The sequence below is a fragment of the Perna viridis genome, chromosome 6 (genome assembly GCF_037379345.1).
Source record: "Perna viridis isolate PV_CMFRI_1.1 ecotype Kerala chromosome 6, ASM3737934v1, whole genome shotgun sequence".
Lineage (NCBI taxonomy): Eukaryota > Metazoa > Mollusca > Bivalvia > Mytilida > Mytilidae > Perna > Perna viridis.
In genome coordinates this window covers 4674242-4696448 of record NC_142450.1, presented here as the reverse complement: position 1 = coordinate 4696448, position 22207 = coordinate 4674242, and the positions used below count along the sequence as shown (strand labels likewise).

The following is a 22207-nucleotide window of genomic DNA, read 5'->3' as shown; positions in this document are numbered from 1 at the left end:
AAAATGGCAAAAATCAGAAAATGCATGTCAAAACCCCACCGATCTGACAACAAAATATCCCTCAAGGATGCATTTTCTATTCTAAATATCATTATTTGATCTCTGCATCGCTGGATTTGTTTAGAAAAATTTCAATAGAATGTTAACAAAAATAAGGCTTTTGACAGAGTTCACTTTCAGTGCATTTAAAGGAACTCAATAGACAAACATGGTATGCAACATCTTGTCTTTTGCATTAGTAATTATGGTACAAAAAGTCGGATAAAATTATTAAAATGGTGTTTTTTTTAATATCATGTTTCACCCGCTGCCTAATTCAGAGACACCCACTTAAAATAGACGTTAAGAACATATACTACAATTATATTCGTGAGTTCTAAATATTGATAAGTGCTTTGAAGAACTGGAAATACACGGTTAGTTACAAATGCTTTATTGTCTACGTTAAAATAAATCGAAAAAATAAACTTAAGTTGTAGCATTTACATAAATGATTTAGCTTGAAATTATTCAAAGTAAAAGCAAAAATTATATAACCGTATTTAATCTATAATGCCTGCTTTACTTATTTTGTAAGTCACTTCTATATAATATAAGATAGTCCCAGCCTACAAACGATCATCACACCTGAACAAGCAACTTACCTGATTTTACATCAATATTGGACAAGAAATCGGACATCAAAATTTGCTTGCGCCTGCTTTATCTTTTAATTATGTATCTCTTTTACTTTTAACTATATTTTAGTATTTATCTTGCGTTGTAAAGTCATTAAAAATGAAAAAAACAAATCTAAAAGATGAGAGTCAGAATAGGTAAACTATTGTGAGCGAAATAAAAAACACAGCATCTAGACAATGCAAGGAGTTATCGAAGGAACCAAGCTTCTAGCGGATATCAAAAGAATGTAATCAAGGGACAAAAACCATGGAAAATAAACACATTATAGAATATAAAGTGGCCAAATTAATACATAGAAAGTAACATAAATAAATGAGCAACTCGGACTCCACTGGGAGCATGGACAATGTGTACCTGTAGTTTAAGCGTCCTTTGCATTTCTAGAAACACGCGCCGAGTTGTTCATAAAAAGTCAAGTCTGGGGTACAGGAAAGGACAACTATGATATGTTGAACAAATCAGTTGTCATTGTGCATATGGAGTTCATATGGATGACGAACATAAAACTTTTGTAGTGATAACTTGAATATTGTAGCAACAAAACGCTGTTCCAGAAGCCTAATTGTAAGAAGACTAGCGCGATGAAAAACTCTGGCATAACGTATGAGTTGTGGTACGAAAATCCAAACGCAGGTGGTGAAGGGATGTTGTCACAGATAAAAAGAAAGTTGACAATACAGAATGAAAAGTCGTCACGTATGTCGTATAGTTTGGTCAATAGTTTTCCTTTACCATCGATCTCTATGTGTTGGTCATTATATGAGCCTGACTTCACAGTGTCTGTATTATCCTTTATCTCAAGTTCTTAGGGGTAGATGCGATGTATTAAATCACTGAAATTTAATGATTCTTGCATTGTTTTTTCTTATGAACAGCATTTTAATTATATTTCAATTTAAAGGCATCTTTCACTTTCTTGATCCATTCCGTCGGGCCTGTCTTACACTATGTTTCGGTTAAATGTCTATTCGTTGGCCTCGCATGTGATGGCAAGAAGATAATATGCAGAGAGTTGTACCGTTGCAATATAAAGCTTTTTGAATTTATTTCGTTGGTAATATTTGTCTTATCGAGTAATAAAAAAACATGTATAGTTATATAGTTTACCTTGGCAGATAATTTTGAAACCACATTTATTACCAGTAAGATATATAGTAAATAGTTGAGATTGATTCAACGAAGCACTTTGAAAATCATTCGGTTTATGTAAGCATAAAGTATTGACAGTTTTCACCGGGTTGTTGTTTCTTTGACATATTCACAAAATCTGCTCTTCTTATATTAGATGGAATATAAAATATATTTTTTTCACCGAAGCTTTTGAAAAAATAATGAATTATAAAGAACCCACAAAAATAATTAAAACATGCATGAGACTGTTAAAATGCTTTATTACTTTGGAAAAACAAAAGTTGCATTACAAAACATAGCATGGAATATACCTAATGATTGTTTTAAAAATGTTTTAACTTATTTTAAGCAGTTTTCAAATTTTGGTTTCAATGGTCATAATGCCGTCTAAATATTTCACATATAGAAGAGAAAGGAAAATGTCTACATAAACGATATCTTCTAATTACTAGATTTGGACGTCTATGTTCCTCCATAATCCCATGGTTTCCACCAAGTGCAAAAGTATCTATAAACAAAATAGTAAAACATTAGAGTTTTCCTCTAAGCAGAAGGGGACATAGAAATATTGGCCTCCGTCCGTCCATCCGTCCGTCCGTCTGATCGCATTTGTGGACGCAACTCCTCGAAAACCGTTTACCAGATTTTGTTCAAATTTTGTAGGATTTTTAATCGCCGTAATGATTTTTAATTTGTCATATTGTGCCACCATTGTGATTTCACAAATTTCAAAGGAGTTATGGGACTTTTTCACTTCAACTTTGTTGCGGCAGCGCGGTATAAAAGGATACAAGTTGATTATGCTAAAGGGTATTTTGAATTACACGTACTTCATCACATCAGCAGTAGCAAAAAAAGGATCCTGTAAAGTCGTCCACATTGGAATTTAGGCAGACTATCTGCAAACATTCCTACCTCATTTTGTTACACATCATATGAAAAAGCCATGCTGGTTGTGTACTTTGATGCTGCTTCAACTATTTTCAAAGTGTTATAATGTGACCAGTAGTTAACAGTGAGCTTAGAGTTGATCAGTTTTATAACATAATAGTTTTTTTCTCTAGTAATACACATTGACTTCATGTAAATAATTGTGAAATATGGCAATATCAATACACATAAACACTAGTACATACCTGGACACTGGTTTTGTATTGTGTTTATCCTGCAAATAAGAAAAAAATATTGGTTGAAGTTAATTCTATGTGAAATTGCTTTTTACGTGGTTTACAAAAAGTACCCCTTTTGTGCCTCTAACGACACAGCGCGAAGTAATATCGTAACGACATGGGTATCTTAACGTATGGGTATGCAAATCCGTACGAGTCTGCCAATTCATTTTAAAATAATACATTCGGGAGAAAATGCTTTCTGTATTTGTAACCTAAATAGTTTTATAAATGTAAATGACTTTAAAAGTATTTTGAAAAATATTTTCTTTGTAATTCCATGCCGAAAAATGATTCTTATGCAACACTACGGTTGCGGGGCTGAGTTATTTCTTTTTTGCGTAACTGGCAACGCACTTTTCTGCAGCACTTGTTGACAATGGGTTCATAAATTTATGATTTATTTTTAACTCTTAAAAACAACCCATCACAATAATATAAATGAAAAATGTAACTGTTTTACACCTGGATAAAAATATCGACAAGTCTTGTCAAACGCTTTTACTGTATCATGATGTCACGAACTAGTCATTCATGCATGGAATTCGGTGGTGGATGCATGTAAATATTAAGATGATTATGGAAATTCAATGTCGGTGACCAGTCCATGTTAAATTGCGATGCAGGCTCCCTTTCACTGTCTGAAGTTATTTGTGGACGACTACCGGTCGTCCGCAGTGGAATGCGGAACGAGAAGGATAGACCAGCATAGGGTTATACAAAATAACACAAAAAAATACACAGACATAATTTATTTATACATCAGATAAAAACAAGTCACGATTTCAATATTCAAACTTTTTATTTCCAATGAGGAGAAATATTACATGCAGAAAACGTACAAAATGTATGACTGATTTCCTTAGCGACATTGACACGGAGACCGCCATATTGTTCAGTTTCCAAGGCAAAAAGTAGTTCCCACGTTATTCTAAAAATAACTGCCCAATATCGATTTACAATATTGGACAGGCAATATTGGCAGAAAATGCGTCCTTTGCAGGATAAACACTGGTACATACCTGCTACACACTAACACTTGTACATGCCTGCTACATTAATACATGTACCTGAAAACTGGTACATACTTGCTTTATGTATAGATGTACCTGAAAACTGGTACATACCTGCTACATGTATACATGTACCTGACAATTGGTACATACCTGCTATACCGGAAAACTGGTACATATCTGCTACACAATAATACTAATACATACTTGCTACATACAAACAAAGGACAAACACTACAAAAATCAAGGCCCTCATTGTACGATACTTCCTGCAAAAATACGTAAACGTATAAAAATCCTCCTTTTGATGATTTAATCTTGGTTTAAGGTAAAATGGAACGGTTCTATATCCACGATATCATTTTCTGTAGATTGAAAAGTATGCCGTATCCTGTTTGTTTATTAAATTAACATCGTCAATATGGTGAACAATAATAATGGAGATCCACCTAAAAATAACTTTTGAATAGTCAAGTTACAAAAACAATCTATTTGGACATGAATTTCAAATTCGTCGGGTCATACGCTGTTTATTCGGGTATCGGTTGAAAAATGTTTTATTGTTTAATTAACTATGAATTATGCAAAATGTGATAAATGGTTGAAAAGCCTACATATTTTATAGCCATTAGATTTTCCTCAGAAATACTAGTCTCCTAGCTGCAAATACCATCGTTCGTCAGTGATTTCTGACATTTGCTTACATGTATTGCCTTAATCTCTTCTTCTGTGTATTTTGGATTTAAATTTAAGTTTGCGCTTTCTTCAGACATCATAATGAAATTACCAATCTATTATCACCTTACACGCGCTGTCAACTGATCATGATGGCCCCAATATTCGCGGGAAATTCAAATTCCCTAGCTATAAATCACAAATACAAATGCAATTACATGTACATGTAGTTCAAAAAAGGAAATCATTTTTTAAAATTTATTTTTTATGAACATTTAACAGATTAGTTTCGATATTTATGACCTGCATACTAACATAGTCTTCTCCTATAAAATTATGGGAGATAACTCTGCAATGACAGTAAAATACAATAGAAAATATTGAATTTTCAGTGTCGATTATCTCCTAAGAGCAGACAGATTGGACGGACTAATTATACATTTCATTATATAGCCCTATAAAGCAACTTAACAACAAAAATAAAAACGTGTAACCTTTTTTGAGAGGGGGAGGCTGGTATCACATATTACAGAATTCGCATGATTCTTACAAAGGCTGTTACTTGAATCATCGAATTGTCTCATTACAAAACTTTTTTGTTAGTGTGGTAGCCTAGTATATCTGATGTTCTATAATAATATTTCCCACAGTTGATGTGATGAAAACATTCACAATACCATTAAACTAAACTTAAATTTTAGCATATTTCCTTCTATCATTTTATCTTATAGTAAGATCTTTCCAATTATGCCGCATTTCTGTTATAGAGAAAATTTTGAAGTGTCATTTGATTAACGGCTCACTTTATTTTGAGTTTAGAAGTATTTAAGGAAATGTTTAAGTAAGAATCATGCAAAATTAAAAAAAAAGTGATCCACCTTGGATTGTAGTCGAACTGTAGACTTTGAACTTCGACCAAAGTATGATATTGTACATGTGATGGGTCAAAATACTTTTATAGGTATTAAATGAATCTCGATTCATGTTGTTGACCAAGGCCTTGTTTTCTGTATGTTGTTGTATTCATGGAGAAAAAAAAGATTTTAAATAAACAATATCGACAACACTATAGTACAGTGGTTGTCGTTTTCTTAATAATTATGTTAATTGCAGTTTGTTTAACGCTTTTTTCCTATAGATTAGATCATTTTTCGTTATTATAAATAGTTTCACTTTATTTATTTGGGGGCTTTCATACTTTGTATGAGTTTGATTGTTAGTTGATTGGCTTTTTGTTGATGACTTGTCTCATTGGCAACCAAACCACACCTCCTATTATTTAGCTCAATCAGAATGTGTCACATAAGGTCATCGTTTCAACTGACCCGAAACCGTAACCACGGATTTTCTATACACAATTACCTCTGACTCCATTTCTATTTTGTTGCAGACTTTATATAAAACTAAAACATTGTATACCATCAGTTGAATGTTACAAGGAGATATTACAGGGATGTTTTAAACTATCCGTAAGTCGCAATATACATGTACATGTAAACTTAATTTACCTATCATACAGTTATGTTTGTTTCCCCCATCTATTCAAATATTTGCAAGTTGGAAAATGGTACGTATTCAAGCGACAATTTCTATCACCTTTGTATAGGAAATTCCCCCCTTTCCCCCGAACCTGGCTCCAGTCTCCAGTCGGTGTGGATTAGAATCCACACAAGGCACGGATAGAGGCTCTTAAATTATGCAATCCTGAACAATAACAAAAAGAGAAGAAAAAAAATATTATAATTTACTAAGTGGGTCACAGCCCTTTGATTATATATATATATATATATATATATATTGATTCCAAAGGGTTCCTTACATAGACCATATACATTTGGATATAAGGAACCACTAGATTCGACCGGTATACACCTAGGACAACCTAAATGAAATGTTGGGGACGAAGTGAGTTCATTTCCTGCCAAACCCCGAAATACATGTAATGCCTAACTGTCCTCCGGAACACCAAAATAACCCTTGGAACTGGCACTTGGTTTGCATCTTTTAAGTATATATTTTATTTTGCCATCTTTTTGTCAAACATTCCAAAAGATTTTAAAGTCTCTAAGACACTTCACTTTGAGTAATTAATGATACTGATATTCCTGCACGGCATCAAAGTATTGGTTGCAATTTAATGTCTGTCAAGTACCTATTTTTCGTCTGACTCAGGTTAAATTTCATTACAGGTATTAGGCCAAGTAGAAAGTAAATTACTTAATGAAGAGAATCGACCAATCTAAGGTGTTTTAAAGTATCAATCTTAATAAAAATCAGACAGAAGGTGATTCATGCATGTCAAAAACCCGCCAAAGTCAGTTTTATTTCTTGCTCAGAAACAGTAACTGATCACGTAACCAGTCTTAGTTTTTCATTTGGTTGTTGCGCTTTTGAGATAAAAATTATATAGATTGTACATGAAATTTGCAGTTTGCAAGAGTTATCATTTTTGATTTGGCTTGATTTGATTGATTTTAGTGGGAGATAAATGTATGATTTTCTAAAAAGTGCAAATCTGAATGCAGAAAAAGGTTGTTGTTATGTGAAAATATAGCAAATGTAGACTAAAAAAGCATCGTTTGTTTGGTGGGTTTTTCTTGGCCATGAATCACTTAACCATAATGATTGGTAGTGTTTGAATATTATGTGGACTTGTACTTAAATTATATTCTCAACATTGGATGAAGCTAAGGAGACGGCTAGCTTTTTACAAAAAAACTATTTATCGTCACCGATTATAAACAATGTTACGAAAAATAATAAATTGTTTAAGCATATTAAATAGTTCGTTTTCCAAAATCTCACGGCAATGAAAAAAAATACAACATAGTCAAGTATTATATCAGTTCAACTAGCTGCGTCAAAAATAGGCTAATTAAGAATGTCATATGATTCAAATATTGTGCAACTCGTCTAGTTGACGTACATGTTTTATTTGAAGTAAGAACACTTGAAAAATTGAAGTTTAAAGCACATTATTGAATACAAACAAGACAAAGTTTAATAACGTTTATTTACCGTTTGTTTATTAAAATTTACAAAGACTCTCGAATGATTACAGCAATACACAATAACTTAAAAACTCAAAATGCCATATATAAAGTAAGACTTATATTCAAGTCCGGTTCCACAAACGGTGTCTGATTTCACAAGCAGCTCCGACCTTGTTATGAAGTCAATTTTTGTCTTGGAAATTTTAAGACATCTTTTGTGCTAAGAAAAAAAACTAAGACGCAGTCACTCTTACAAAGGTATCCAATAAGACCGCACAAACATTTCCGATTTACAAATTATAATAAAATCCGTTTATGTTCGTTGTTTGGAGATTAAAAGAGACGATATTTCCTTGACTGTGTGACCAGTACAATGTGTGGTTCATATTCACTCCAGGAAGCTCTTTAATTGGTCCTAAATTCTTTCGTTGGTTCATGTTTTGTACATCGGAATTATACATGTATAAACGGCGTTTGTACTCCGAAGTTTTTATTTCCTTACACACATGTGGATATTAGCTATAGTGAATAATTAGAAATTAAGCGCTTGCTTTTTTAACATGCTTAATTGTTTGTTAATGTTCATGTCCTTAAGAAGCATCTCAGGACTAGCGGCTACATGTATCATAATATATAAACCACTAATGAACGTGATTGACGTCTACTTCAACAGATCGTCAGTATCTGGAAACCCTCAATTCAAGATTGTTATATAAATCTGAATACAATACGTGTAGCATTAAAACATATAATTTTTTTTAAACTCTATATTACTTCTTTTCCCCATACTCAGTTAAAATTCCGATTCAAAAACATTTTTACTCCAAAAACAGACGGTACAACACCTAGAAACAGATTCCTTCACTTTTATTAGGCTGACTTTATGGCTGATCTGATCTAAAAGAAGGAATTTCGTTTAGCTAGATCTTATAATCTCAGTTTCTGCTATACGGATGACGTATTATCGTTGAACAATTACGGTTGTGGGGATTTGATACATTGCATCTACCCCAAATATCTTCAGATAAAGGATACAACATATACTATGAATTCAGCTCCATATCTTTATCTACACTTAGAGATCGATGGTAAAGGAAATCTATTGACCAAACTACACGACAAACGCATGGACTTCAATTTGTATTGTCAACTTTCCTTTCATACGTGGAAACATCTCTTCAGCACGGGACCGGCAAACTTACTGCCATCGTCAGGAACACTATATACTGTCGCCTGTCTGAACATCTGACGTTGTTTTGACGTCTTAGTTTTATATTTGTGGTTGTGTGACATTATTGATTATCGGACACGTGTGAAATTGGACATGTTTGTGGAACCGGACAAGTTCGTGAGTCTTACACTTAGAAATTCATTTTATAACGAAAGTCTAGTTATGTTAAAAATATCTTGAGTATCATTCTGAATTAATCAGGTCCCGGCGCTACAAAAGTTTTAAAAAATACAATTAAAGTCTGGGAATATTCTTAACCTTTAATGGTAACTCCAATTAAAGTCTTTGAGATTGATGACGTCACAAACAGCTTCATTAATTTTTCTAGTTTTGAAATGAGTCTTTCATAAATAACTATACATATATTCAGTGCCTTAAATAAACTGAGTGTGTATGAAAGTAAATGGTCTGTGAACACAACTCACTACCTAATCAGGTGAATACCTGTGACGTATAAAATTTTTTTTACCGACAGTAACAAAGATCTTGAACATTGTGCTATTCAGTTTATTTAAGGCACTGAAGAAGGTCATTTGTTGACTGAAAATGTTGCCCATTATATACTTTATTATAGTGTGTTAACATCTTTATCGGTATCGTTGTACAATCCTTTAGACTTATATAATTATTTTTGTTTGTGCTGCATCGTCATGACTGGACGATCCGATACCCATTAAGTTTGCTGGTTGGCAGTTTCCTTTAGAATATATATATATATATATATTATTTCATTTGATTGTTAGTCCTACGTACGTATAGTGTTACATAATACATGTATCTCTTTAATAAGTTGGTGGGTTGCATGTATTGATGTCATTGCATGTAGTTATCCAATATCCAATATTAGAACATATTTGTAGATGAAGACATTATGTTGGTATACGTTTATATATTGTTATCTTTGGTTATGAACAATGTGGTAAAAGCAAACTCTGGTAGACGATAAAGCCTGAAATATGAATGCCCCGAGTGTCCAGTCGAGTTCTTCACTTTAACCTCTGTGTGACATTTGCTAATGCCACAGAAAAAGCTTGAAGAGCTGTAAATGGATATTGGAAGTCCAGAGTGTATGCATTGCTGTCTATTCGTCCAAACTGCATTACCTGAAATTAATTTAAAAAAACGGGTTGCTAGTTTTCTACTTTTATCAGTGTTCAGATTCATAGCGATTGAAACTTTCTTGTAATAAATGTACTAATTTTACTCATCTGATGCAAATTGACAAGATCACGCGGTCGCCAATCTCTTTTTGACTAATTTTGTTATAAGTCGACGGGACAAGGTGAAAATAAAATTAAAGATTAAAAAGGTACATACATGTATATATATGTATGTATAACCCCTTTACAAGTATCTGATTTAAGTAATTTCGGTAGTGATGAGAAACATCACAACAACCCTAGACAAACACAAACAAGATTTTGCATGCTACGTCGTGCTAAGGATCCCCCTCATTTTCAACCATTTCTGTCAAATTAAGTCCCAATGTAAACAGGAAATATGACTTAGAATCACAATTATGTGTATGCAATACACAAATACCTCAAAATGTAATGGACCAACGGGCCGGTGCGTTAATGGGTCCATAAGGTGATAGACTAGAGGTTTATTTAAATATGCGGACCATTTCCAAATATAGTGTAAGGACTATCCAGTCTACCGAAATGATTTCAGTATTACCGATATTGATCGTATTTTGTAGAGAAGTCCTTGGTACTGTCAGTGCAGTATTTTGACAAAAAACATGCGGATTACATTTGTTAGAATTGATCATGTACCTTGTGTAATTAGTTTTTATTTACCGTAAGGTTGATTACTTTACTTATTTTTATCATTATTTTTCTTTATATAATTTACCTATCACACGAAGCATTTTTTTCTTGCAAAACCATACAGGCATAATATATATATTCAATTTATTTACAGTGTTTACATGATGGATAATAAGACATGTACAAATGTATGTGTAAATCATTTTATAAGAATTTGACATAAAACAAACAAAAAAAAAAAAATTAAATAATCAAATTATAAACATAGATCGTAAAAAGTCTTCTTCATGGGGAGATAATTAGTAGGAAAGTCTTCTTCATGGGGAGATAATTGGTAGGAAAATGTTCTAGTGAAATGTAATGGGAATTTAAGTTTTTCTTATATTGCAAGAAAAGGAGTTTGGTGACCCCCATTTTTTCAATTAAGTATGAAAGAATGTCACTTATTTGGTCTAAATGTAAATTTATAACAATGCTTTATATTCCAGTTTTTTTTTGCAGTTTGGTAAATAGTGAAAATTCCTTACAAAATCTATAAAATGTAAATAAAAATGCCTTTATTAAGGATCTATTATCTCGAAATCGAGTTGGATGATCTACATGTATAATTCTGAGGTTTGTTTGAGAAAAACTAGAAACATATATCAACTAGAAGTATTAGGTATGAACCTTTGATTCTAATGAGGCCATCACTCTTGTCATCCGATTTATCTACCAACCCTTTCCAAAAGAAGTTTAAATGACAGAATGTTTACATATAAATTAAAATTTGTAAACATGTAGCTGAAGGCTTTACCATCTCTCGCTACTCCTTTTGCGAGAAGTAATTGCATCATTTGAAAATCAGAAAACATCCATTTTTTAATGGAAATAAAGTTATATATGTACATTTGTATTTATTTATTTTATTGTGACTGAATTCAGGTCGCATTGAAAAAAAGGACAAAATAACAAAGAAATAGAGAAAAAAAAACGCAACAATTTACAGTCGTACCTGTTTTCCTCTAAATTCTATCTGGAAGTTTTTGGCCGATTCCTGCGTTACTCTGCCTCCGAAATCTAACTGGTATACCTGGCTGTTTTCATTCCACATTGGAGCTTTGTTGTGCATAACAAATTGAGGGAGACGCTCTTGACTACTTCGTCTAGCCTTTTTCATCTATGTAATCAATAGAAATAAACAATAAAAAGGTACTTTTTAAAAAGCCATTGAACTTATGCAAAATATTTTTGTTGTTTTACAATTACGTATAAGGTATACGATTTTTAATTGCTTTATTTCTTTTTACAGAAAAAACCTCGCATCTTTGAGTTCGGAAATAACGACTATTACTGCAACTCCAGAAGGACGACTGTTTTAATTCTGATTTTTTTATTGGGAGTGGGGGGTGGTGTTCTGTCTACGAAATTTCTGAGGTACATGTAAGTTCAAGAAAAAAAATCAGAAACGATCAAAATTAACACGCAAAAATATTTAAAGATTTTCAAACAAAAAGCTGACTTCAAAATACAGAGAAACAGTGAATGTGTTCACAGAGAATCAGACGGTTAGAAGGTCTCTTGATATGAATATCGACCAAAAGTTGAATTATATAAAGTATGTATTTCACATTAAGATATCATTTCTTGTTTTTTTACACAGTAGCTGAGTCGTGTTGATTATATGTCAGATACAACTTGGTACCGTAACCAAAGCAACGATATAACTCAGGGCATAGGCATTTTCTCGCAATTTAAACCCAAGCAATCATACAATCATAACGATGGAAACTTTAGTACAGTGCAGCTTAAATTAATATGGCAGATCTACAATTCCCTTACAAGAGTGTTCTATTTTTTCAGGCGACAAGATCTAGACTAACCGAATACGTTTACGAAATATGCGAACAATCTGAATATACTACAATATTTTGAACATTTTGGAATTTATTTTTATGTTAATTTAGCTAATATTCCTTTTTTTTTACCTCACCTAACTGCTTTGCATTGTAATTTTGGAGTATTTACTATATATTCATAATGCCTATTCATAATAATTTCCTAAAAAAAAGATCTACATCAGTCTCGCAAAACTTTGTCACGTGTAAATATAGATAACGCTTATTTTGTTTTTTACTTAGTTTTACCAAGGTAGTAGGTGTCATAGACTCACCTTTTGTTTCATTTGAGATTTCTGAAAATTTTCCAAATTTTTGTAACTAAAACTTTGATTGTTTTCTTTCAAAGAGGAAGCCAATTCGTCTGTCGAATGCTCAAGTTGTCTTGGATATTTGGCCTTTCTTTTAAAAATTGGACTATGGTGTTTGCATTTGCTTTTGAAAGCTTCCTCTCGAAGTTTATGAGTTGGAGAATCTTGGTTATCCAAACGTTTTAATGGCGAAGACGGAAGTGAGGCACTCTCGCGAAGTTTTCTTCCACTGTTGAAAATATCGGTTTCTAAAATAGAACTAGCACCCTTTTCTTCAACAGTTTCTTGTATCCCAGAACTGAACTCATTTTCTGAATTGATAGAAAATATACTATCACGATGCTCAAATGACATTGAATTTTCTAATATTTTCGTTGTGTCATCATTTGTGGAAGAAAAATAGAGTCGTCTTTCTTTACCCGAGTTAGACCTAAAAAGTTGGCTGGAGTCGCATATCAGCATTGTCTCTTGTGAGTTTACTCTACGCATGCTCGCTTGTTCATCGTCAATGTACTTGATTGGACAGTTAGCAAGGTCCGCCCATCGATTGTCGTCATCACCCGTGAGTAAAGTTTGGACATCCTCATACAGATTGTTGCTTCCGTTTGAAGAAGGAGAAACCGGAGAACTTGTTTCCGACTTGATTTCAGTGAACACTAAATTTTGAGCAACTGTATTAACATTGTTTGCGTTTTCATTTAAAATACCATTGATACCGGAATTTACGTCACTTCCTGTTGGCGATGTTGAACAACCGGTCATTGCGCGAACTTTCGGAATAGCACCTTGATTTGAGAGTTTTTCCTTGAGTACATCTTGTGATTCACAAGTGAATGCTTTATTATGAGCAAATGAGTCTGAGGCAGGTGATAAAATTCTATGCTTTATGTTGTTCCCCCGACATTTTTCCAAACCATTATTTCCATTCGTAACTGCACTTTCTGCAAAGGCATCTATTAAAAGATTATCATCACGTGACACGTTTAATGTCATTTGAGCATTAAAACCATTTTCTGTTTCAACGACGACAAGACTTTCTTCCTCCATTTTCTCTACTCCATCGAGTGTTAGTGCTAAAAATTGAAAATACTAAAATATAAAAATACGCTGAAATAATAATCCATTTAGGAGATTATTATGATTCAATTATTTCATGTTAAATTGTTCTAAGCTTTCTTATGTACAAATCGAATATGTCATCGAAGTTGTAATTGATGGCAGTGATGTACAAATATGATACATGTATTCATGCTTGCATTTTGCCATTGAATAATAATCTCTCTGTTGGTATCTGTATAATGATTTTACATTTTACAACAAACAGAACCTTAAACGTTTGATAATACTGTAAGTCAAAGACATTCGCTGCCATTCAGGGTAGCGCCTTATTCGCAAATTACATTAGCATTGTACACGTAAATGTAAATCATATAGTAACATTTAAAGACAATGTTAGCTTTACGTCGTTCACACCTGTTTGTCTGAGGTTTTTTTTCAGTCGCCAAATCACATTTTCAATTAATAAAGTTAAGTTTAATGTTTGTAGTAGCAATATTTAAAAAAAAAAAAACTAAATGCTTTAACAAATATGTCTGATTTCTATTCAATGAAATCATATTGATTACGAAAATTGGAAACTCATACAAATGTAGTCATCATCAGCACCACTTCCGGCAGGAGTAAAGTTAAAATCTCGTGAGAGTTGCTGATGACTTGACTGTAATCCTGTTACTGTGATGGTCATTTGCCGTGGTTGAAGATGCAGTAAACTGGTTTTGTAGATAATATTTCCAAGATCTTCTGGCAAAAATGGTGCTACGCCGTTTATTTGAAACTTCGTACCCCAAATATTTGACGTAACTTCTACAAGACGGCTGCTCTGTAACAGGAAATTTAAAGATAAATGTATTGTATTCAGAGGTAGGTACATGTATATATTGTTTACAAAGAAGCTAATACGATAATGCTGACAGTCTTCCCTTTTCTTAATATTTCATGTGTTTTTCACTTGACGTTTACACCCTAAGCCTTAGCAGTAGCATGGGCTACAGAATTGTGCTGTTGTAATACAGCCTCGTGCTTAGGGGGTAACATATTCGCTATTCCAAACCTTTACACTTACAACACTCCGTGCTAAACCAACCCTTTATGTAAGCTAGTACAGTTTACCGGAAACAACTTCACGGACTTGCAATGAGGATTGCTCATGCCCTGCAATTTTTCATATGCTGTACAGCTAAGCTTAGGAGCTAGCGGAGCGATGCGTAGTAAATGTGGGTGCGGTTATTGGGGGTGTGGATAGGGTACCCTTCATAACGAATAACGGTACAAAAATTAGGCAAATTAACAGTAACTGTAATCAAAGAGATCATAATGGTAAACTAATCTGTAAAAATGTGTAAACAAACGTTGATATTTTGAATAAAGATTGAAAAATCAGTAATACAGATTTTTTTAACAATTTGACGATGAGTTAAACTGCTCTTATGATTCTGACAACTGTTCCCCGTAGGACGCATATCAACTGCCGGCACTGAAAAGGGGAGGCACGATATATGAGATGGTGTTCAAGTTTCTAAGCGTTTCTTTCTAAACATCCGTGTGAATACATGTACATGTGGGGAATATAAGAAAAAGGTAAAAAAAAGTCCTGATCATAGAGCTGTAATAAAAATTCCGCGCCATTTTTTATTATGACGATATAAAAATGCAATAAATTATCACGGTTTACGGTAATTTTTAAATTAAAAAAAAAAGCTAACGGTTGCTAAATTTAACGTCATAAGGAATCACGATAAAAACTCGGTAACAGGTAATTATGCAGAGTTCTATTAATAACGTGAAAGACAACCCCCAAAAATTTAACGCCATACCTACAAATATATATTAATTGGAAATCTTGTGCACCAATCATTCTGATTTTAAGTAAATCTCGATCAAAAGTTGAAAAAACATAATCATATTACATGTATACCTCTGGAAGATTGTCATCAAACAAGAGGTCATGAAGTGTTCTGAATGTAATTGACCGTTCCACTTTCTCGGCTCGGAACTGTTTTGGCCGCTTACGTCTCTGCATTCTAGGGGAACCACATCCTTCCGATGATAAGTCGTCATCAGAATCTGTGGAAGACTCTATATCAAATTCAAACTGGGGTGTACCTAAAAATTCGTATTTTTTGCCAATACATCTTCGAATAATCGTTTTGTCAGTAAATTGTTACAAATATACGAAAATGTCTATCTACTTTTAAATTATATTATTCAAACTATGACGTGTTCAAAGATGAAAAGTCAATTAGTGATTGTCATATACAATTTAATAAATATGTAAATATTTTTGTATCAGTTACATGCACTTATTGGAGACTTTAACAACTGTAAAGCTTTTGTAGAGGTTACAGCTATCACTTTAAGGCGCATCAATCTATCAAAATTCCATCAGAATTTTACATTTGTTCTCTTATAGAATTGTCTATACCTTTTTTATGTCATGAAACTTTTCACATTTTTAAATCACATAAAATGCTGCAAGCATATAATGATAAATATAGCATTCTCATTAAACACAAATCCAAATAGGTTTTGTTCCAAAAGAAAATATCTTAATGTTTTCATGTTAATGCATTCATCATTTCTAATTTTATCCATATAACAAGCATTCCTTCTTCGAAATTTCATTTGTAATGGCGACCGTTCAAAGTCTACATTTTTTTTCAATTTTAATATTTACCGTTCCCTGTAAACGTTGGTTTAATTTTTGGGTCATAAACCACAAAATCCGGGCGTAATTTGCTTGCTCTTTTTCCTTTTAAAAGAGGTATAAGACCGCCGAGATATTCCAAATACAAAATGTAATGACCTCCGGAACTCTCCTCGCCATGTCTCACCATGGTACAATAAAGACGTTCTACACCTGGTGGTGGTGTACATATAAACTCGCGCAACTTAAATGGGTCGGGAATATAACTCTGAAATAAATAAATGGAATTTATCATTACTTAGGTCTAGCAGAATGTATACAACGTCTGAAGTTCGCAATTCTGAACCAATATTTTTTTTAAGAATTAGAAAGACTTCAAACACAATCGTTTTATTAAGTTGATTAACATGTACTTGAAATTTTCAGTTTCAAAACATCTCAAGATCCGCTAATACATGTAGGTTCACAAAATCATAGATTACATTTCAACGTTATACAAGCTTCAACTATTCTTAAAAAAGAATTTACATGTAGTTTTAGTCATATTAAGAAGCATAATTAATGAACAGATATAAGTGCATTCAAATTCTATTATGTGTAGGCAATGGGTGGCATTTTGATTTTCTCAGTTTAGTCTTTTTCGCGTCAAATACATATTTATGTATATAAAATACAAAGTCATCGACACTGCCGCCATCGTCCTACATGCACGACTGTACATTGTTTCTTTATCATTTCTAATTTTACATTAGTTCAAACGCAAATTAGACCGATTATGATATCATGTGGCAAAATAATTAAATAACCCACATCAAGCACTCCTTGACATCTTAGAATTGGTTTTGTAAAAGAAAAGTTTAATTAAACGCCAGCCATATAAGATATAGAATATACAATTACTTCTCAGTAAGCAAAGAACGTTGCCATAAAAACTGATTAAATTTTAAATTGATTCCTTGGTAATGAATGTGAATGTCTGACATTAATCTCGCTAACTGTCTGTTTCCATGGCTGGTATATTACTTTACTTCTCTTTAATTTGAATAATTTCAAATAAAATCAGCGTTTTGAATGACATAGGAGGCTAAATGCACTATCAAAGCTTTATGGATGACGCAAGGGGCTTAAAGCACTATCCATGCTTCCTGTCTTCGGCGGTATTATAAGTTTATACGATAAATTAATACACTGTTATTGAATCGTGATTTAAAATTTCATTTCAGCGAATCCCTAAAATGTGATTTAAACCACTAAAAAACTGAAAGACATTTTTTAGTATAAATGAACTAAATGCATTGACCTTATTTTGTCTATTTGTTATAGGTCCATAAAAACAAATGAAAATACTAGTCTTAACAGTAAGTCGCTGGTAAGTTTCTAAAATTCACCAGAAATATTCCGAAACTACAATGAATATAATGGTAGAAGAAAGTCACCAAATATATGCATGTTCCTAATTTAAGGAGGTAGAACTATGGTAAGGGAAATAACTCATGAAATCAGTGATATGGTTGTATGATATTCAATTTAACCAAAGCCTTTTAAGCTTTCCTTTGAAACAAAATGAAATCAGTCCGAGTTACGTCGATGCTTACATGAGATTGATGTCAAATGCTGAATACAAACGTTCCAATGATTTGTAAGAGTTGTGTACCTTACATTAAATGTCAAATACACATTGTACAAATGATCTTGCTAAGCTAGACTTTTTTTTTTTTTTTTTTGGAAAATGCAATATTAGTGATTGTTTAAACTCAATATATTTCACCCAATATCGCATACTCTATAACATATCATACCTCTAGACCTATATTACATAGTTTATATCGCACGCCTACTCGGAACACACTTAAGTATGATACAATGAAAATGACATGTCAAAACCTGTATCACATACTGTATCAACTCTCGACCTATGATGTACATGATATAGGGTATCGGGCTGATATGGCATATGATACAAATTTTGGATTGTAATATCCGGTATATATTTGTAAATTGGATATAAACGACGTATCAAACATCTAAATTCCAACTTCATTTGTATTGCAATGTACCGAAATTAGTTAACGGTAATGGAAGCGGGGGTTATCGAACTATTAAACTTGGGTTAATCCACCATTTTATGTTTCGGAAATGTCTATACCAAGTCAGGACCATTCCGTTTGTTTCCAACTCTGCATTTTTATCCTTGATACTGCCATTTGCTATATCGGTTGTCCGTCTTTTGTTATATCTAGCGGAGCAGGACATGCTTACCCTTTCGGAGCACCTCATGTCACCCAAGTTAATTGTTCGGGGGGGGGGGTCCATAATGCTAGTACTTTAGTTTATTGTGTGACGTCTGGTTTTCATTATCTTCATACAGTTTTTATGTGTAATCTTTTTTTTATTCGGCTCGCTTCATTGTATATAGGTCGTCTTTGCTTCATGTGTTCACGTTTAGGCCAAATTGAATCATTGTTTTTTGGATTTGGACGTATTCTAATTATCCCACTGCTGACGCTTTTGTGTTTTTGCCGATGTTTGACGATGGTTTATGCTTCGGTAAATTTGTTATATTACTCAGAACTTAATCAAAAATGTTACTCCACCATGATTAAGAGTCTTATTACAAATCCATCAATCTTAAAAATAGCTCTTTTACGATATCAGTTTATAACTCTCATAAAAACATAAATAAAATAAAATTCCTATTAAATTTGTGTTTGGGACATCAAAACAATATTTATCAGATTCCATGTCTTTTAACTACACCTAGCGATTAATCACATCACAAATATACTTGGAATTGCGATAAAAATAATTCGAGAATCAATATACTTCAAGAAACTTTGTAGGATTAAATCAATATGAAAATTAATCTAATTTTCGTAATATTGTTACAGTTTTGCTGCAATCACATCACATTAACCAACAACCTATTGTCATTTTTCGCTCCTGTAATTCTATTTACTGAGTGTATTATAGGAAATTCCTCTGTTTGGAAATCAAATTATTCATTAACGAGGTTCCTATATGCAGAGAAATAATGAAATCTAACGTCAAGTTTTATTTATGCCGTTTGATATTTGACTAAATTAACATATAAATTGGAAATACATAAGTCGTAATTCATTTTTTTCACTGTCCGTCTCATGTTCTTTTTTGTATGTTTTTCCATGTGCATGTTTTATCAGTAAATCATTCTTTTATGTTTTGGCAGTATATTCTTTCTATATTATATTTCCGTTAATCCAAGCTCATGTCGACTTAGGTTGTTCCTGGCATAAAATGTTTGAATATAACCCAGAATCATGATTTTTAATTTTCCAGTACGAAGCAGACATTTGACCTTGTCGCCAATCTATTATTCCGAACATTGACATCGTTTTGTTAACATATATATGACTTACTTTGATGGTCGGTGAAAACAAAGACTGGACCCCATATCGCAATCTGGTTGGTAAAGGCAAGAGATGGATGTTTTTCTCACAACGAATACATCTTTGAATAGTTCTTTGGCACATAAACTGAAGAGGGGCAACTTGTTTTACCACCCAGGCAACATAAAGATTATATCCTGAGGCTAAAAATAGTCGCCTGTCGTTGTGACCCCAACACATGGCTGTTAATGGTTTACCCTGCAATATGTTGTGAATATTATTTTAATGTTTTCATTACAGGACAATCTTGAAAGTATGGCGCATACAAACTGCATAAGTCGCCAAGGTCCAGTTTCATAAAACATCTTAAATAGAGATTTTCCTCAAATCCTTCCTCAACTCATATTCCGACCAATCAGATCACTTGAAATGGAAAATTTGAGAAAATTTTCAACTTGAGATTTCTTTTATGAAACCTAGGCCTGTTTCGTTTTAAAGTTAAAACAAAGGCATGATGAAAAAAACGAATGAGACTGAAGTTTCTGCGAAAACTGTCAATACCAAACCCCTTTCGAACTATTGAATATGTTAGGTTCACACATGTACGGTTTACAAAGGTTCAAAATACACATGTATAATTAAATCGATATATTGATTTGTTTAGTCAGATTTTCAGATTATTCAGGGTTAGTATTGACAGCCTTCATTGTATTATAAATTCTATCATGTTATAATGAAATCAAATTTGTTACAAGTGATCTAATTGGTTGGTTCTCTTTACATGCTGGTGTTTAGCAACATACAGGCAAAATTATTTGACATGAAAAAATTCACGTGATTTTTAACTGAAAGGAGCAAATGAAATTTGTGACAAGTTCATGTGAAATTCGGGTGAATCGAGCTTTCATATGAAATTCACGAGACTTTTTCAAATGAAATTCACGTTAAATGAAATCAAAGTGAATATCATGTTTAATCATGTGAATTTCGCTTGAGTTTAATGTGAATCTCAAATCATTTGAATTTAACGTGAACATTATTTGCCTGTGTACAGAACGTCATAAATCTCGATTGGTTCACAGTTTGAAATTCAAATGATATGAAAATAAACCAAAATTTGGACTGGATTTACAGACATTGAATACCAAGGATTTTAAAATTCGTACCTAAATTATGCTTGAATTATCTGCTATTGGACAATAAATCGGTTTTCCTTTTCAGTTCATGAAACAAAAAAACGACAAAACAACTAATGCATGTATTTATATATAACGGAAGCGTACACATGTGTATGTTCTACATCCTACGGGCTGCTGAACTGGAGAACCCAGATTAGAAACTGCTCGTTGGTGTCTTAAAACACAATATTAAAATTTAAACTTTACACAAAATGATTTTTTCATACTTCATGCGATATCAAACTCGGATCGATGAACACAAAAACACGTAAACAAAATTTTGCGATCGTAACAAGTAAAATCGAGTTTAATATGGCACGGAATATTAAAACAAATTCATTTCTTGTACTGTTTAATATTTTTCCGACGCTGTCGGTATTGAGTTCGCTTTGACATCCTGTGACATCCATGATGCTTAACTATGGCAACCTAATCCGATGTAGCTTACAACCGCGAATTTCATGGACAACGTTTTAAAACACAAACAAACTTTAAGGCATTTTCGATCCGTTTTGTTGAGTTGCACAAATCAACATGTAATTTTTAACTCGTAAAACATAAAAATAATACACAGACATGGCATGTACATACGCTACTTTTATATTATCTTTCATTTATAACAAAAAAAGCACATATATCATTGATGTGAACGATCACGTTTTCTAACGATAAAATTATATTTTAACACTAACTCCATATTTGATATTTAATAAATATACGAAACTGCGCCTTCTTAATTGTTTTCATGGCAAATAATTTTTTTTTGGTATAATTCTGTTCAACTTGATTGCTTACGATAATACCATTTGTTTGACGTTTATCAAGCAACGGACGTTCCTTTTCTGACATGAATTTATTTTTTTTTTGTGAATTATTTCATACGAGAAAACACAATTTTCGAGAAATATCACGAGGTCCGCCAATATGTTATTCCCTTTAGGTCAAATGAAATAGTTGTTTGTATCTGTAAATGATATACAGCATGTCATGTGTGTCTCTTGTGAGTTTATTATATCATTTCAAAAACTTAATCAATGATATAACACATTAGAAAAGGAAAAATACTTAAACTGTGTCAGAATATGACAAATTGATAATAACAAATGTA

The 22207-nt window shown here is 32.7% G+C and overlaps 1 protein-coding gene across 4 annotated transcripts in view; it reads right to left on the bottom strand.

The window, feature by feature from the left end:
* Positions 1 to 7663: 7663 nt before the first annotated feature.
* LOC148613295 (tubby-related protein 4-like) overlaps positions 7664 to 22207 on the bottom strand; it is a 74341-nt gene continuing 59797 nt past the window's right edge. For 3 of the 4 annotated variants that reach the window (XM_088586614.1, XM_088586616.1, XM_088586615.1), the window contains exons 8-14: positions 19952 to 20179; positions 16587 to 16824; positions 15828 to 16015; positions 14498 to 14732; positions 12818 to 13926; positions 11660 to 11824; positions 7664 to 9996 (exon numbers count right to left, since the gene is read on the bottom strand). In XM_088586614.1, the coding sequence (XP_088442740.1) occupies positions 9880 to 9996; positions 11660 to 11824; positions 12818 to 13926; positions 14498 to 14732; positions 15828 to 16015; positions 16587 to 16824; positions 19952 to 20179 (2280 nt within the window). In that variant the 3' untranslated portion in view covers positions 7664 to 9879. The remainder of the gene's footprint in view (positions 9997 to 11659; positions 11825 to 12817; positions 13927 to 14497; positions 14733 to 15827; positions 16016 to 16586; positions 16825 to 19951; positions 20180 to 22207) is intronic. The other variant, XM_088586617.1, reaches the window with a different exon arrangement.